The 19,713-nt window shown below is 37.4% G+C and overlaps 1 protein-coding gene across 1 annotated transcript in view; it reads left to right on the top strand.

Annotated features, from left to right (window-relative positions):
* TBCK (TBC1 domain containing kinase) overlaps positions 1-11,137 on the top strand; it is a 273,436-nt gene extending 262,299 nt beyond the window's left edge. Inside the window, exon 26 of the mRNA XM_008055888.2 lies at positions 10,157-11,137. Within this exon, the coding sequence (XP_008054079.1) occupies positions 10,157-10,267 (111 nt within the window). The 3' untranslated portion in view covers positions 10,268-11,137. The remainder of the gene's footprint in view (positions 1-10,156) is intronic.
* Positions 11,138-19,713: the final 8,576 nt, after the last annotated feature.

The following is a 19,713-nucleotide window of genomic DNA, read 5'->3' as shown; positions in this document are numbered from 1 at the left end:
CTGAAGGACAACCATCTCTTGTTAACCTTTAAATGTAAATAAATATATGTGTTTATGTTAAGAAAAAGCCAAATATAAGTGTGTAATGAATTTATTTTGTCTTTCTCAGAATGCAAAGAGTGTTAGTCTTACTGTTATCTAAATGAAACTCTCAATAAGAGCTTTTAAATACTACATGTTGTCCTTACTGACTATAGGTAAGCCAGCTATTCCTTGGAAAGGATCCATTGATCTTGATTTACCTTGTTTAAGGACAATAGTCCTAGGAAGGAAGACTATCTAAAACATTGATTGAGGTCTTAAGGATTTTCTGAGGCTCTTCCATAATATTACCATTTAGTCAGCAGAGTAGCAAGTAATGGAAAGAGGAAAAACTAGAAGCATGAGGACCACTTAGGAACTAATCCAAGAATAATTGGTGTCTAAAATGAAGTTGGAGAAGAGGAATAGAAAAATTAAAAAGGGAATGGATGCAAGACAAACCCAGAGAAAGTTGACACATTTTGTACCTAATTGAATGTGGAACCAAAGGAGGCTATAAAAACAAACAAGAAAACTCAAAGTTTTTTGGGGGGGAGGGGAAGGGATTTGAGGAGGTTACTGATACCTTTAACAGAGATAGGAAAGAAACAGAGATAGGGAATAAAGAAGATTTGGAAGGAATATGATGGATTTTGGGCCTTTGAATTTGAAGAACAATGGGATAGCAGTGTAAAAATATTGGTCAAGCATTTAGAGATTCAGACTAGAATTCAAAGGACAGTTAAACTAGATGTGTAGATATAGAATCATCTCACTTATAAAGAAAACAGTATTCTGCAGTACAGAAAAAAAAGATACATAATTACTTTTAAAAGCTATAAGCATATTATTCTAGAAGGACAAATTCCAGGTGATAATCTCAAAAAAAGACTGCCAAAAAAAACCCTTAAAAGAAGTTGTTTCAAAAAACTGTAAAAGTCCACTGTCCCCCATTATAAGTTAGCTTACAAATAAGAAAAATTTGCCTAAGTACAAGTGATTGGTAGAGGAGATTAACAAAGAAAACAAGATTAATAAAGGAAAATGGAAGAGAGAGGAAAACACTATTTTGACATGTGGGGAAAAAATGTATATGTTACTGGACTTTCAGCAAAGCAAACAATAGAGCAGTAATTGTACTGATTTATACTTGTACTAAGATATTATGTGCCTGTGGGAAATATTTATAATTTTTGACATTCCTATTCAAAACTTATTCTTTAAAAAAGTTAAATTATCTTTCTTTCCTTTAATCCTTATGAGACTTTGTTAGAATTACATATAAGAGAGTAAAATAGAAAAAGCAAAGAAGAGAAATTCATTATTACTTATGAAGGTATTTACTTATCTTATTTTCACGTTTTATTGAGTTAGCCACATACCACTAAAAATTGCCAAACTCATGGAGAGAAGGGGCTCTAAGACATAAGCCTGGAACCCAAGAGGAGGACATCAAATTGTCACTGCATCCTCTTTAAATTCTTATGTCTCCTTTGTTCCTTAACTGTGGAGATGAAGTGAGGATATTATCTCTTATCGGTGAACTTCTACAATAACATTATCTCATAAGGGTTTATTATTTCTATTTTTTATAAACTTCATCAAAAATTTTTTTTGACTATATCTTTTGTGTAGATATCTTTTAAAAGACATCATTTTAAAAAAATCATCTTATCTTTTCAATTCATACAAGAGTTGAATGAAGACCCTGTTAGTAAAGGATGAAAAAAAATAGCATTGACAACTACTAGACCTAATTAGTTTCCTTAGTATTTGCTCTAAAATTCTTTCTACCTCCTCGACTGAAAGTAAGACAATGTAACCAGTGCCCAGCATAATGCCTGACACACAGTAGACGTTCAAAAAGTATTCGTTGAATGAGTCAGTTATTCAACAGATATTAGAACAAATGCTGCGTTGTAATCACTGTTCAAGACAGTGGGGAAACAGTAATAAGTAAAATAAGGTTTCTGCATTCATGGCACTTACAATGTATTGGGAGAGACAGTTGATAAACCAACACACATATATATCAAATTATTATAAATGCTGAAATGAAAATTAAGGTAATATAAAGAAAAAGAGTACTGGTGGCTTCTTTTCTTTATCAAGTGCTTAGTGAAGCCCTTATCCTGAGTGAGATGGAATGCCACTGATGTGGAACAAAGGGTGTTATATTATCTGATTTATATTTTTAAAGAATCATTCTGATTGCATGTAGAGAAAGACTATAGTAAGTCAAGAAGTTATTACAGTAATCTCCCTAAGAAATGATGGTGGCCTGGAAAAGGAGATCAGATAGAGAAGGTGAAGATGGGGGGTGGGGAAGAGTTTTCAGATTTGCAGATTATATAGGACTTCATAGACCATGGTAAAGACTAGATTTTATTCTGAATAAAGCTAGATACCATCAAATTGCTTTGAGAAGAGAAATTATATTATCTGACTTAAATTTTAAAAGGATCACTAGCATTGTATGAGGATTAGACCACAGAGGCAAGGATAGAAGCAAGAGAGACCAGTAAAGAGGTTGTTACAATAATCTAAGTAAGAAATAATGATCACTTGAGCTAGTACATAGTAGTACAGGTGGTAAGAAGTGATCAGATAGAGACTGCATGATACATTGGTAGGAAAAAAAGAAATATATCCCAGTTTATTGTTTAAACAACTGGAAGACTGGAGTTGCCATTTCCTGAGATGAAGAAGACTTCTGGAGAGTGTTGACTAAAGATAGGGTAGAGTGTAGTCTCCTTTGAGATTAATACGTTTGAGAAACCTATTAGACATCTAAGTGTCTAAAAGATGTTGAGGAAGCAGATAGATTCATTAGTTTAAAGTTTAGAGAAGAGGCTAAAGACAAATTTAGAGACATCAGAATATAGATAGGACTTAAAGCTATGGGACTAAATGAAATCACTTAGAGGAAGAATGTAGTTAGAGAAGAGGTCAGAGGACTAAGCCATAGGGCAGAGATCAAAAAGATAAGGAAAATCCACCAAGGGACATGAAAAGGTGCAGCTAGTAAGGTAGTAGAAGAACCAGGAGAGATTGGTATACTGAAAGCTAATGAGAAAGTTTTGAAAAGGAGAGCATGATCAACTGCATCAGATGATGATATCAAGTTAGATGCAGAGTGACTCTTAAAAGGAGGACGAAATCATGAACTTCACAGCAACCTGGATGGACTTAGAGTCTATAATGCTGAGTGATGTGTCATAGAAACCAAGAACTGAGTATCACATGTTCTCACTCATAAGCAGACCTTGAACAATTATTGTAATACTATAAGAAAAGGACTGGCAGTAGCAGGAAACTGCTGGGGTCAGCGGTGGTGGAAGAGAGGCAGGATTGGCAGTAGTAGGAATCTGCCAGAGGAGGAGGGGCACACCTCATCAACAAGGGTGCCTGCTTAATGAACATTTGTATACCTAACCCTGAGTTGTGCCCCACATCTTTAAAATAAAAAAAATTAAAATTAAAAATTAAAAAGTTGAATTTGACAATGTGGAGATCATTGCTAGCCTTAATCAGAGTATTTTGGGGAAGTGACTGTGACAGAAATGTGGTTGGAGAGAATCTGGCAGAGAATAGACTTCCTGCAAAGAGATGAAAAGAGATAGGACAAACCTTTAGATTAAAAGAGACTCAAAAGACATCCACTAGTCATAATGTGTTTATCTTGTGTTTTAATCCTGATCCAAATAAATTTAAATATGGATCAATGGACAGCTAGATGGAAGAGAGAGAGAGAGAAAACATATATGAGCTAATTGGAAATTTGAACACTTACTGAATATTCGGTTGTATCACAAGAACAAGATGAATGTTTTTTCTACATGGGATAATACTGTGGTTATATATATTTAAAGTCCTTTTATCTTGAAAATGCACATTTATCTATGAAATGATATACTACCTGGGATCTGCATCAAAACAATACAAGGGTGAGAGGAGTAGGTGAGTAGAATAAATGAAAGAAATTGGCTACAAGTTACAGTTGTTGAAGCTGGGTATTGGGACCTAGAGATTCATCATTTTTTGTCTGTTCATGTGTGTAAGTGTGAGTATGTTTGTGTGTGTGTTTTTTATTTTTAGGTGAGATCTCACTCTTACTCAGGATGGAGTGTAGTGATACAATCACAGCTCATCGCAGTCTCTGCCTTCTGGGCTTAGGTGATCCTTCTGCCTCAGCTTCCCAAGTAGCTGGGACTATAGGCACATGCCACCACACCCAGCTATTTTTAAATTTTTTTATAGAGACAAGGTCTCGCTATGTTGCCTAGGCTGGTATTTGTATATTTTTTTAAATATTTGTCTTAATAAAAAGGCAGAAAGAAGGAGTGGAGAGAAATAAAATAGAGAAAGCAACTGTGAAAAATATTTTTTAAGACAAAATCTTTACATTATCACATTTCCTAATCCGAAAGATTGATTCCAAGCAAAATAGAAACAACTTGGCTAAAAATTTATTATAACCCTCTCTGTGGACAAGATTAATGTATACTATGGTATGGCTCAAAATATCCCAGACACTATTAGAAGAGTTTATTTGTAAAGTAAACATGGATCAGAAAGCCTGGATCATATGATGGCTATAAGTTTATAAGAATAAACTCTCCCACTGTTTTTAAGTTTCATAATTTAAAATTTTTCAAGTATATAACTAATACCCTGGAATTACCTGTTCTCCTCCTTACTTGTCATAGGTGCCCACGATTGGGCATCAAATGATTAGTGACCATCACATTCAGCTTCTTGGCTTTGCCTTGCTGCTGGTTTTATTTCTGTGAGTGAAGTTAGGAAATGCAGCAATCATGGCCCAAATGTTATTAGATGTTATTACTGTGTAACCAGTTTCACACCTTATAAAATACTATTAAGAAAATAAAATTCAATGAATTAAATGTAAGATATCTGAATATAGAAAACTAGCAGGAGACAGAACATTTATCTCAGTTAAGAGAGGAACACAGTAAGGATTGAAACAAAAGATGACATTCAAATTATACTTGACTGTATAATCACAGGAGGAGGTCAGTGGATTATTTGATAAATCATTCCTACCTCTTTCCTAGTAATCCTTGTCATAGCTCTTATGTTTCTCACTGAGATGGGCAGTTATACTGATCAAGAACTTTATTAATGATCTCAGAAATCTCTTAAATAATTAGGACAAGACAGCACATCTGTTATATTTATTCCAAGGCCAAACTACTCTAGATGGAGAAGTCGCCCCATATTCTATTTCTCATCTCAAATATGCTTATCTGGCTTGTGTAGTCAGTCAAACTCTTAGAAATAGGTACAGCAGGCCGGGCACAGTGGCTCCAGCCTGTAATCTCAGCACTTTGGAAGGCCGAGGTGAGGGGATTGCCTGAGCCCACGGGTTTAAGAACAGCCTGGGCAACTTGGCGAGACCTCATCTCTACAATAACTCAAAAAATTAGCCAAGCATGGTAGCACATGCCTATAGTTCCAGCTACTTGGAAGGCTAAGGTGGAAGGATCACCTGAGCACAGCGGGTCGACGCTGGGGTGGCCATGAACATGCTACTGCACTCCAGCCTTGGTGATGGAGTAAGACTCCAACTCAAAAAAAAGAAAAAGAATAAATAGGTACATAATTTATGTGAAGTATTAGTCTCACCATGGCACAACAGTGCCAGAAGCCAGAAATATTAAATGTGTACCATTTTCTTAGCAATCCAGAGGGCCAAGAGGACACGTGAGACTAATATGGCATCAGCCTCACATCCATAAGATCAAGAAAAGCAAATTACTATAACTGCTCATTATAAGATAATTGCCAATTCCTTTATTCAGTTCCATGCTCAACCAAAAGTAACATTTGGAGAGATGTAGCTTCATTTGGAAAGGATGGGACAGATAAAATGGAAGAGAGAAAAGACTTCTGTGAGCTTCATCAGGGTGTTAGTCAATACGTGCCAGCTGTTCAGGCTCCAGTATGAACCTCAAACTCACAATACTGAAGTTTCACATTAGGAAATCTAATTATCCTGCCATGTGTTCCTCCCCTAAATCTTACAGAAGCCCAAAGTTTTCTTAGCTTCCTGCTACTGCATGAGTTCTTCCCAAATCTGTCTCCTAGAGGGACTAGTGAGAAACAGCATGAACCTATTCTGTGCACCTCGTGAACCTTACCTATCATCAGCTTTTAATTTCTTGGCCTTAGTTAACCTGCTCTACTGTGTGGCTCAGAAATTCCTTTTCTCCATTCATTCTCCTGCCACAGCAGAACTTAACTTCCTCTAGATAAACATACCAGTCTCCTAGCCCAAGTTAAGGTGCAAGACAAAGAGAGAAAACAAGAACCTGCCACATTGACACTGCTGTTTTGAAGTGTGCTTAACCAAGCCCTGGAAATAAATAATACTACCAGATTCTACAAACCAGAGGAATGATGAAAATGCAAAAGCTTTACCTTCTCCACATGGGACTAATGTCCACAAAAAATGAGACCTGGAAGTCCTGCCCCAGCAGATACCAGATCCAGCTGACTCCACCTGGGATGTTACCCTGTAGAGATCAGCTGCTTGTGCAGTTCAAAGAACGCTATTCTTTCTGTATAGGATCTGGTCTCACAAATTTCAGCACTACAAACACAGTAGCCTCTTCTAGTGACTCTCTATGCAGGACTACCTACAAAAATTGCAGTTTGAGATCCCAGACAAGCCCAACATACAAATGAATTGTATTACCTAATTAAATTATTCTCAATGCTAGCTACACAGTAGAATCACCTGGGAGGGGGGAACTTTTAAAAAAACAATTGACATCAGAGATCCATCCTAAGAAACTCTACTTATTACTGTCCTGGAATGGGCCTGGGTAATGGTGTTTTATAAAAGCACCCAGATGATTCCGATGACTTATAATCACTGGTTTAATGTAATATCCTACAACTTCCACCAAGGATATTGCTCAGTAAGTTTAGATTTGTGATTTCTGTGTGGAGTCTGCAGTCTCTACTCTAGACCTTTACTCCCCAAAATTCTGCGCCCTCTGTGTTTACTCACGATATAGCCCTGGCAGATAAAGAATGAAAAATAGAAGAAACCCTATGCTCTGCAACTTAGGTCTTCCCTGCTCCACCATATAGCTTTTCCATCTATGGCATGACTTTTTTCACATAGTGAAAAGCTATTCCAACACATTCACAGCCCTTTCTTTCCTTCCTCCCTAACATTACCAAGCTATAGCCACAAAGAATACTGTCTGATCAGTGTAGCAATTGTGGTCATCACATCTGGCTACCCATTAGGAGTGGGAGTCAATAATGAAAGAAGACTAGAAGGAAAAGAGAAAATAAAAGCAAGAAGAAAAAAAAAAGCAGCTCTCTAATCCCTGTTAAATTCAGAAGCACTTCTTATAACTGCTGAGCATCCTGAACTTCTGCTTTCATAATACCCATACTACTCCATATTAATTGTCCATTGCTATCTCCTCTACTGGACCATAAACACTCCAAAAACTGGAACAATGTCTGATATTTGATAGGTGGAATGTTTGATTAATAAATGAATGACCAAATAAATGAACAAATGTCAAAAGGAGAAGAGAAACTGTTTTTGTGGTAGCAGTGGAAAAGATGCTGTTAGAGGTCATATTTCACTGTTAGAGGTCATATTTAACGTGGATAATCAGAAACACTAGTAGAGCATCCAGAGGAGCAGAACTCATAATTTTACAAGAAAGTTCAACAGTTGCACTTTTTCTTTACTTCAACACAGCCCTGTTTCTTTGCATGACATCTAAACATGTACCATCTCCCTGTACTCCATTTCTACTTTTCTTCTTAGACTTCCCACTTAGCAACAACTGGATTATTCCCAAGTGCTCTGTTCTGCCTGCTTTGTCTTTACTATTTTCCAGCTCAGCAGCAGTCTAATTATTATGGCTCTCCTTACAATAACAGTTGGAATTATTTCTAGCTCTACAGCATAGTTTAAGGGAGATTAGTTGGATGTACAGTCCTTCCTTATTCATTTTCTTACTTCTCTGGTGTTTTTGAGAAAACTGATTGCTAAGTCTGCTTATCCACAAGCATTTTGAGTAATGTTATGTTTATCTTAGAATTCCAGCCTAAATGGTAATTGTATTGCTGCATGAAGGAGAATGCTGCCAGGATGTTTCAGTAATCATATGGTACCAGGGACTGTGCTGCCTGCACATGACTCGGGGCAGATCAATCTTATGCCTTTGTTCCTAAAGACTGGGGTTCAAAGAGAAGTAAGTGAGAACAGAATGAAGATTAGTTCACACTAGCTCACTTGGCAGCTTTTGAAATACAGGAGCACTGTTTCTCTTCAACATTATTACTATTGAGGATACCCATCTGGTAGCTCTAAAGAAATTTAGGGTTAGAAACATGAACAGCCATCTGAATCTCTGTTTTAAGGCACTGTAGAGGATAATGGAGAAGATAAATGAAGTCAGCAGTTCTGAAATCTGTTATGTGAGTTATTTTAAATATTGCTAAGATCTCAAGTCCAGCATCATTTATTATACCCACTGACTGATGATGCCTTTATTCTTTTGGCTTAAGACAGTATTTTTCAAAATGCTGTCCATAGGCTACCTGCTTTAGAATCATCTAGGGGTGTTTGTTTAAAAATAACTATCGTCTAATCCCAGATCAATAAGGCAGAATGGGAATGAGGCCTTGCACTTATCCTGACCAAACCAGTCAGCTGATTCTTTTGTACTCGAAAGTTTAGACTGCTGACTTGAGACCATCCTATTAAGCTTCATATAGCCTAAAAAAGTTATAGCACTGTGAACAGATTATTCATCCTTTTAACTGAAGGATCTGAGATCAGGTTTTGTTAGAAAGAGTGACTGAAAAGAACTTGAAAACAAAGATACCCAAAGAAGAGGAATGGGACACTACCAAATGGAGGGACTAGAGATAAAAATATTCAAAGGGGCCAAAAAAACTTAACTTCCTTCATAATTTTGCCACAGGTTTTATAGTCCTTTGTCATAATTTAGTTTAGTTCAGTTCAACAAATATATATATCCTGACTGGTTTGGTCAGGATATTTCTATGCCAGGCACTAGAAATAAAAAGAAATAGAACAGGGTCACTATCCTAGAGAAGCTTACAGTTTGACAGAGGAAGCTCTCAAACTGGTAATTTAAATAAATGTGGTAAGACCAAAGATTAAGATTCATACAAGAAATTTTGGGGACTGAGAGACAGGGACCCTAATGGCAACTTAGCACCTAGAAAAGGAAGTAGCAGAGCAGGAAAATAAATACAACCTAGGCAGGTTTGGGAGTATGTGAGAGGGAGGTGACTACTGAGGAGGAACTAAAAAGGGGCCAGGAAATGGTGGGCAGCCTGCCCAAGTAAAGGTCTGAATCATAAAGCAGGATGCTGTATCAGCACTGACAAGCAGTTCAAGGTTGCTTCATCATAAAGCATAAGGAATGGGGAAAGGCAGCCAATGATCCTGAATAGGTAAATGTGGGTTAAGTCAGATGTGTGTATGTCTTGCAACTTTTACCAAGTCCTGTTGTGGCAGGCATCTAGAAGACTTCTGGATCCATCCTGCAAGTTTATTCCAAGTTTATGGACTCAAAATGATAATTGTGGTTGCTCCAAACTATGTTACAACCGGTTTATGAGCCCTCTGTGGGACATTGTATGTGGAATTGCAATAATAAGTGGACCATCATATCAAAATTTTTTTCAATATAGATATGAGCTTGTTTTTACTATCACTGGAAGAATACACAAAAAAAGAGTAACATTAATGAACTCTGGAGAGAGAGACTAGGAATAAATATGGAAAGAGTTTACTTATTGCTTTATATACTTTTGTAATGAACTGCATTGTTTATCTTGTGTAATTATTGCCTATCTAAAATATCATAAATGAGACAAAAGGACACATTTACTCCATAGCATAAAGTAGTTGTTTGTCAATATATAAAAGAATGATTTAGTATATATTAATAATCAAATTAATGACATATTCATACAACAGTGATAGCAATAGTAACATTAAAATAGTTCGGTTATTCACAGCCTGGGGTTGGAGAAATAAAACATGGGGTTGGAGAAATATTTGGTATAGCCACTATAAAGTTTATCCCTTTTTTTCCAGTTTGCAGCTCATCTTGTGAAGATGAAATATCCAAGGATCTGTATTCTAGATGGTGGCATTAATAAGATCAAGCCAACAGGCCTCCTCACTGTCCCATCTCCTCAAATATGAAAAACCAATTGTGTGACTGCCAATGGCCAGAATGGCATCGACACCAACAGTGCAGCTCTTCATAGCCGTGCCACTCTCAGACAGAACTAGATGTTCAGATTGTTGCATTTCCATAAAGCTTGTCATGAGACATTTTTTTAAAATCTCATAGCCCAAATATCCAGCTATCCAGGCAAGAAACTTGCCTGTACGTGTATGCTGAAAGAATTTTCTTAACAATGAAATCTGATCATACATTTTTACTACACTGCCACATAAAGCCAGAGGAATTCAGCCGACAAGACAGATTTAGCATTACCAAGAAATCCCAGTTGCACTGAAAAAGCTGTCCCCCATTACACTGAACAGACAGTCCTGGCAACTGTGTTATTTAGAAATATAGACCGTTTGTGGGCTGAAATCATCTTTTCATGATAACGAAAATTGAAAAAATTGAAAAGCTATTCACAATGCATTCCTTATAAATAAATTCTACATTTGGTAACTCACTTTGCTCAGACAAGTTGTGTGTGTGTGTGTGTGTGTGTGTGTGTTTAGAGGAAGAGAGTTTAGCCCATTGCAGAAATGGTAATAGTTTACTCCTAGAAAAATGAAATTCAGAAACCATTCATATTTGATAGAATATTTGCTCAGCTCCTGAAACCCTAAGAGTCACTTAAACAAACTTTCTAGGTTCTTTACCACATAAAAGTCTGCACAGTCAGTCCAGGCTAGTATATTAGTTTAATTAAGAACTCATTGCTTTACCACCCTCAATACTTGGCTTCCGTTCTCATAGATGAAAATGACTGCTCAGCTTCCACTATCACATCTGCAGTCCAAAAAGATAGGAATGAAGAAAAGGAGGGAGGGAAAAAATAAAGGAAGGAAAGAAATAAGGAGGCAGAAAGAAGGAAGAAGAAAATGAAAAGTGGGGAAGCAATGCCCCTTCCCTTTAACGGCACAAACCAGAGTGCCACACATCACTTCTGCTTACTTGTCACTGACCAGAACTTGGGCATATAGCCACACCAAGCTGTAAGGAAAATTGGGAGTGTAGTCTTTAGTTGAGTGGCTGTCTCCCCAGGCAAAAAAAAAAAAAAATTGTATCACTGTGTGGGAAGAAAACAACACATATTGAGGTATAGCCAGCAAACTCTTCCTCTGCCACATATTTGAAAAATTGAGTACTGTACTTCATTGAATCTAAGACATAGTATAATTTTATGTACCACAAAGAAAAAAATGCAGCCAAATAAACTGTGATATGCCATCAATTGTAAGAATAAAAACAATACCTTATAATTACTGAAATATAGTACATCTTTTGACTATCTTCAGTTTTGTTCTAATTAAAATGTGTCTATTTATCCATAACTTATTTTCCTGGATGCTGACAAGGTGGCAACCAGACAGGTCAGATTGTGAGAGTCTCTGCAAAAGCTAGTGTACATAAAGACTTTCTGTGTTGGTAGGCGTGTGCTAGTGGGAGAGCAAAAGTCTGTCTGAGGGGAAACTTGGGTTCATGCACATGGGACCCCCCTTTGAAGGTGACTGCAAGCCCCACCACCCTGAGATTGGAGCTGTGGGTGCACAAGATAGTCTGCTGTTCATGGGACTCTCCTGAGAAGAGCCTGCCGAATCCAGCTGATTCTCATCACTTGGCTCCTGGCCCACACCATCACCTGATATAGCAAATCAGCTGGAGCCCCAGATATGATCATTGGAGAGAGAAAATTGGGGAGAGGCACCCATGCCTGGTGAAGAAATGCCAACTGCAGTCATTTTCTCTGTCCCAGGACCAAGCAGAGACCTGCATTGTCCTGCCCAGCTCTGCCCAGCTTCCAACTTGGGACCTAAGGTAATCTCAACAAACTGGGAGAGACAGAAACCCCTCCCCCACGCTGGATCAGACACAAGTCAGATCTGAGTGGCAGCAAGCCAGGTGACTCCAGATCTGATGCACCCTTCTTCCAGTAGGCCGGGGACATCTGACCCAAGCTGTGAGTAACCCTATCAGCCTGTTCTGAGAGCTAGAGATCAGAGCTGAAAGATTGTTGGCCTTACAGGAATGACCTCAGAACAAGTTTGGTTCCTTGTTTTTTTTTTTTTATTGTTATTATTATTTTTTGTCTGTATGTTTTGCTCATTTTTGTTTGTTGTTTTAGGTTTTTTTTCTCTCTGTTTTTGATAACCTTTTAGTACTTTTTGTTGTTGTTGTTATTTTACTGATTTTTTTCATTTGACTTCCTGTTTGTTTATGGCAGGTTTTTGCTGGCAGGTTTTTGTTGGTTTGTATGTTTGTATGATTGTATGTTTTAGGGTTTTTTTTTTTACTCTTTTCTTTCTTTCTGTCTCTTTTCATTTGTTAGTTGGTATGTCTGTCTGTTGTCCCACTTACTCTTCTCTCTCTCCACCTTCCTCTTACCCCCCTTCCTTTTTCCATTCTTTTCCTTTTTCTTACCTCATTTTGCTTCCAGGAAGCAAACCCATACTCCCACTGCATGGACAGATTGTATGGCAGTGGGAAGTGGGTTCCAGGGTGCCCATACACTTGTCAGTGGATACTAGGATCTGCAGATAGATTTTGAGTCACAGCTTCCCCCTCAGTTAAATCTCTAAACTGCAAAAAGCATAGTCACCAACCCATAGTCCAGTTTCAGAATTGAACAAAGCCAGAGAATACACATAAGGAAGAATAGGAGATTGAGCAAACAGAAGTAAAAGCAACCCTGTCATCCCTGTACAATAGAATTAAAGAAAAGGGGGAGGGGAGTGGGGGGTGGGGATCTACACAAATAAAGAAAAACCAAAAGAAGAATATGGATCTCACACAGACCCCAGGGAAGTCAGACACTAAGAAAACAGACTTTGGAATGCAATCAATGAAGAGCCCCCAGAATGACTGGTCTCAAACTATAAACCCAGATATCAAGACATTAATAGAGAGAATAAACAGAATTGAGGAGAGACAAAAGGAAAATATGAAGGAGTTGATAACTGAGATAATAGCAATAAAGAATACTGTGAATGAAATAAATAACAGACTGATAAGCATGGAAAGCAGACTAGCCAAGCAGAAGAAAGAATCTCAGAGTTTGAGGATGAAAATAGAACTAACCCAAACTGTCAAAAACATAGAAAAGAAGTTTTAAAAGACAGAACCAAGCCTTAAAGAGATGAGCAATTATTTCTAGAGGCCGAACCTAAGAGTAATTGGACTTCCTGAGGCAGAAAGAGAGACAGAGACCACTCTGGAACAAACATTCCATGAAATTATTCAAGAAAACTTCCTTCATCTCATCAGTGATGTTAACATTCAAACACAAGAGATTCAGAGAAACCCTGCAAGACAACAGATGAGAAGACAAACTCCTAGACACCGAGTAATTTGCCTAAACAAAGTAGGTATAAAAGAAAAAATCCTAAAGGCAGCAAGAGAAAAAGGTCAGATTACCTACCAGGGAAGACCAATTAGAGTAGCAGCAGATTTATTTACAGAAACACTTCAGGCTAGGAGAGCTTGGAGCCCAATCTTCAAAGTTCTCAGAGAGAAACAATTTCAACCAAGAATAACCTACCCAGCTAAACTAAGCATCATCAGTGAGGGAGAATTAAAATCTTTCCTGGACATTCAATTCCTAAGAACTTATGCTGCCTCTAGACCAGCTCTATAAGAAACACTTAAGAAAGTAAGAAGAAAGGAAAAAAAGAACAACATTCTTCACAAGAATGAAAGAAAAAAAATTGAAAACACACATGAATCAACCCAAAAATCAAAAGGAAGACAACAAACAAATAGGACTCTATAAGAACTTCATGACAGGGATAAACTCTCCAATTTCAATAATTAGCCTGAATGTGAATGGACTAAATTCACCACTGAAAAGACATAGAATGGCAAAATGGATAAAATATCATTAGGCAACAATATATTGTCTCCAAGAGACTCATCTCACCAGAAAGACACTCACAGACTCAAAGTAAGAGGATGGGAAACAAGATTTCAGGTGAATGGAACACAAAAGAAAGCAGGAGTTGCCATCTTAATATCAGACAAAATACCCTTTAAGCTATCAGAAATTTAAAAAGATATAGAAGGTCACTATATAATGATAAAAAGTTCAATCAATCAACAAGAAATATCCATCCGAAACATATATGTACCCAACACAGGAGTACCAACTTTCATAAAGCAACTTTTAGGCAAACTTTAAAAAGTTACTGATGCTAACACTATCATAACTGGGACTTTAATACCCCACTTACAACCCTAGATAGATCATCAAGACAAAAGGTCAACAAGGAGATCCGGAACCTCAATGTGACTCTTGACCAAATGGACTTAATTGATACCTACAGAACACTCTACCCAATGACCATAGAATATACCTTCTACTCATTACCATATGGAATGTACTCTAAGATCAACCACATCCTTGACCATAAATCAGGCATATACAAATTTCATAAGATTGAAATTTTGCTATGCACCTTCTCAGACCACAGTGAAATAAAAATAAATATCAACACCAACGAAGTTCCCCCAAAACCCACAAAACATGGACACTAAACAGCATGATGCTAAGCAACTCGTGAGTCAACATGGAAATCAAAACAGATTAAAAGATACCTGGAAACAAATGAAAATGAAGAAACATCTTACCAAAACCTCTGGGATGCCATGAAAGCAGTAGTAAGAGGGGAATTCATATCTCTACAAATACACATAACAGCCTAACAAGTCACCTAAGGAAGCTGGAAAAGCAAGACCATCCAAATCCTAACTTCAGAAAAAGAAACCAGATCACTGAAATAAAAGCCCAAATCCGGAACACAGAAGACAAAAAGATAATACAAAAAAAGTAATGAAACAAAAAGTTGGTTCTTCCTCACTAATCATCAAGAAGATGCAAATCAAAACCACACTAAGATACCACCTAACTCCAGTCAGAATGGCAATTATCAATAACTCAAAAAATAATAGCTGGAAAGGGTGTGGTGAAAAGGGAACATTCCTACACTGTTGGTGGGAGTGCAAACTAATGCAACCTCTATGGAAAACAGTGTGGCGATGCCTAAAAGCTCTAAATACCGACCTCCCATATGACCCTGCCATCCCCCTACTGGGAATATACCCTGAAGAACTCAAATCACTCTATAAAAAAGATACCTGCACACATATGTTTATCGCAGCATTGTTCACAATAGCAAGAACCTGGAATCAACCATACTGTCCATCAAAAGAAGACTGGATAAAAAAATGTGGTGCATATATACCATGAAATACTATGCAGCCATAAAAAAGAACAAAATCATGAACTTCGCAGCAATTTGAATGGAACTAGAGTCAATAATACTGAGTGACCTCTCACAGAAACAAAGATCTGAGTATCACATGTTTTCACTCATATAGTGGACCTTGAACATCCTTGTAATGCTATAAGAAAAGGACTGACAGTGGTGGGAAACTATGGGGGGGAAGGGAGGTGGGATTCATGGTAGTCAATATTCTGTCTGGGGACGGGGAGACACCCCTTATCAATAAGGGTGCCTGAATGAAATGTATTTGTATACCTAACCCTTAACTGTACCCCACAATATCAAAATAAAAAATATTCATTAAAAATAAAAAGTTGGTTCTTTGAAAGGATGAACAAGATTGATGGTCCCCTAGCTAGACTGACCGAGAAAAGGAGAGAAAAAGCCCAAATAAACAATCAGAAACACAAAAGATGAAGTCACAACTGACCCTGAAGAAATACAGAAGATTATCAGAGACTACTGTGTACTACTTGTATGGAAACAAACTTGAAAACCTAAAGGAAATGGAGGACTTTCTGACATCACACAACCTCCCCATGTTGAAACAAGAAAAAATCGCGACCCTAAATAGACCAATAACAATCCAGGAAATTGACTATGTCATAAGAAAACTGCCTACAAAAAAAAGCCCTGGACTAGATGACTTTCCAGCAGAATTCTACAAAATATACAAGGAGGAATTGATACCAATCCTATTGAAAGTATTCCAGGTGATTGAGAAAGATGGAACTCTCCCCAAATCATTTTATGAAGCTAACTTCACATTGATACGCAAACCAGGTAAAGATCCAACTAAGAAAGAGAACTACAGGTCAATATCCTTGATGAACATAGATGCTAAAATTCTCAACAAGATCCTAGCAAACCAGACTCAACAACACATCTCAAAAATCATCCACAACCAAGTAGTCTTCATCCCCGGGATGCAAAACTGGTTCAAAATTCATAAGACCACAAAAGTAATTAAATACATCAACAGATGTAAAAACAAAGACTACATGATTATATCATTAGATGGAGAAAAAACTTTTGATAAGATCCAGCACCCCTTCTTGATTAAAAAAACCCCGAACATCTAGGCATAGATGAAATATACCTCAAAACGGTTAGAGCCATCTACGAGAAACCCACAGCCAGCATACTGCTAAACAGACAGAAATTGGAACCATTTCCCCTGATAACAAACAAGACAAGGATGCCCACTCTCACCCCTCCTGTTCAACACAGTTTTGGTAGTCCTAGCTAGAGCAATCAGAGAAGAGAATGTGATCAGGGGTATCCAAATAGGAAAAGAGGAAATCAAGTTATCCCTCTTTGCAAATGACATGATTCTATACCTTGAAAACCCAAGAGAATCTGTCAAAAACCTCCTTGACTGATAAAGGACTTTGGCAAAGTCTCAGGGTATAAAATGAATGTGCAAAAGACAATCGCATTTCTATACACCAATAATAAACGAACAGAAACCTAAATAAAAAGCACAATTCCATTCACAATAGCCACACAAAAAATGAAATACCTTGGCATCTTCCTAACCAGAGACATGAAATACCTTTACAATGAAAACTACAAAACACTGCTCAAAGAAATCAAAGATACAAACAGGTGGAAAAATATTCCATGCTCATGGATTGGAAGAATCAACATTGTTAAGATGTCCATTTTACCTAAGGCAATCTACAGATATAACTCAATACCTATCAAATCACTAGCAACATTCTTCTCAGACCTAGAAACAATGATACAGGAATTCATATGGAAACATAAATAACCACAAATAGCCAAAACAATCCTCAGCAAAAAAAAAAGCAAAGCAGGCAGTATCACACTCCCAGACTTTAAACTTTATTACAAAGCTACAATAATCAAAACAGTCTGGTATCGATACAAGAACAGGCATATAGACCAATGGAATAGAATTGAGATTCCAGAAGCAAAACCTCCATTTCTCAACCAATTCATCTTTGACAAAGCCTTCACCACCAACCACTGGGGAGAGCAGAACCTATTCAGTAAGTGTTACTGGGAAAACTTACTGTCCACATACAGAAGATTGAAACAGGACCCCTAACTATCCCCATATACAAAAATCAACTCTTAATGGATCAGAGACCTAAACATAAGACCTTAAACTATAAGAACCTTAGAAAATGCAGAAGACACCCTTATGGAAATTGGAACTGCCAACCAATTCCTGATCAAATCCCCAAGATCCCATGCCATAAGAGATAAGATAGACAAGTGGGACCTCATCAAACTGACAAGCTTCTGCAAAGCCAAAGAAACCACCAAGAGAGCAGAAAGACAGCACACAGACTGGGAAAAGGTATTTGCCAACTGTGTATCTGACAAAGGCCTAATATCTAGGATATATAAAGAACTCAAACATGCTGAAAAGAAGAAAACAAACAGCCCCATTACAAAGTGGGCAAAATATATGAGTAGACACTTCTCAAATGAAGACATATGAGCAACCAACATATATATGAAAAAATGCTTAGCCTCACTCATCATCAAAGAAATGCAAATTAAAACTATACTGAGATACCACCTAACTCCACTCTGGATGGCCATGATCAATAATTCAAAAAACAACAGATGCTGGACAAGATGGAGCAAAAAGGGAATACTTCTACACTGCTGGTGGAAGTATAAACTAGTATAGCCTCTGTGGAAAACAGTGTGGCAATTCCTAAAAGTTCTAAAAATCCACCTCCATATGACCCACTATTCTCCCTTCTGGGTATGTACCCAGAACTCAAATCACTCTATAAAAAAGATACCTGCACACATGTTTATCCCAACATTGTTCACAATACTAAGAACATGGAATCAACCATGCTGTCCATTAAAAGTGGATGATTTAAAAAATGTACATATACACAGTGGAATATTATGCAGCCATAAAGAAGAACAAAATCATGAAATTTACAGCAACCTGGATGAACTTAAGAGTCTATAATACTGAATGATCTTTCACAGAAACAAAGAACTGAGTATTACATGTTCTCACTCATAAGTGGACCTTGAACAACTATCGTAATACTATAAGAAAAGGATTGACAGTAGCAGGAAACTACGGGGGGAGTGGGAGGGTGGGGATGTGAGATTGGCAGTAGTGGGAATCTGCCTGGGGAAGGGGGGCACACCTCATCAACAAGGGTACCTGCATAATGAATATTTATATACCTAACCCTAAATTGTACTCCACAATTTTAAAATAAAAAATTTTTATGCCTCTCCAGTATTAAGACTACCTAGGCAGACCATTTCAGTAAGAGTCACAGTTCAACTTTCTGGGCCATGGTTTTGTTGTTGCTGCTGCTGTCGTTTTATTTTGTTTGTTTGTTTTTAATTGAGATATACTTTACTTACTATAAAATTCACCCTTTTAAAGTGTACAATTTAGTCATTTTTAGTGTATCCACAAAGTTGTGCAATCATCACTACTTTGTAATTCCAGAACATTTTCATCATGGAATTCTGTACCTATTAGCAGGCATTTCCCATTAACCCCTTCCAAGGACTTTTATTTAATTGTTTGTATTTTTTTTGGAGTGAGATAGGAGCCCAACTTAATTCTTGCATGTGGTTATTCTTCTGTACCAGAGTTCATGCTGTTTTGTTTATTTTATTCAATTGTATTTGATAATACCTACTATGTGCAAGACACTGATTTATTAATGGTTATATCATTTTGTGATCTTTGCATGTTTTACAAAGGAAAAAATGTGAGATTAAATGAAGAAAAATATTTACCAAGATTGTTCTAATACCATTTTTAGGCCATCAACTTCTACTCTGGTTAGAAAAACATCATTAAATCCTCCTATCCTGGCAATTACTATTATTGTCTTTCAATCTCTGATGATTTATATGAATTCATAGTCAGAATACAGCACCAGTTATTTTGAAAGAGTGGTTCTGGCCAGGCTCGGTTGCTCAGCCTGCAATCCCATGCTTTGGGAGGCCAAGGTGAGTGAATTGCCTGAGCCCGCAGGTTCGAGACCCACCTGGGCAACTTGGCGAGACCTCATCTCTACAATAAGTAAAAAAAAATAGCCGCCGGGCATGGTAGCGCTTGCCTGTAGTTCCAGCTACTTGGAAAGCTGAGGCGGAAGGATTGCCAGAGCCCAGCAGGT

This window comes from Carlito syrichta, unplaced genomic scaffold (assembly GCF_000164805.1).
Source record: "Carlito syrichta isolate Samal-C Ts95f unplaced genomic scaffold, Tarsius_syrichta-2.0.1 Scaffold302017, whole genome shotgun sequence".
Taxonomy (NCBI): Eukaryota; Metazoa; Chordata; class Mammalia; order Primates; family Tarsiidae; genus Carlito; species Carlito syrichta.
This window is presented reverse-complemented; position numbering and strand designations above follow the sequence as displayed.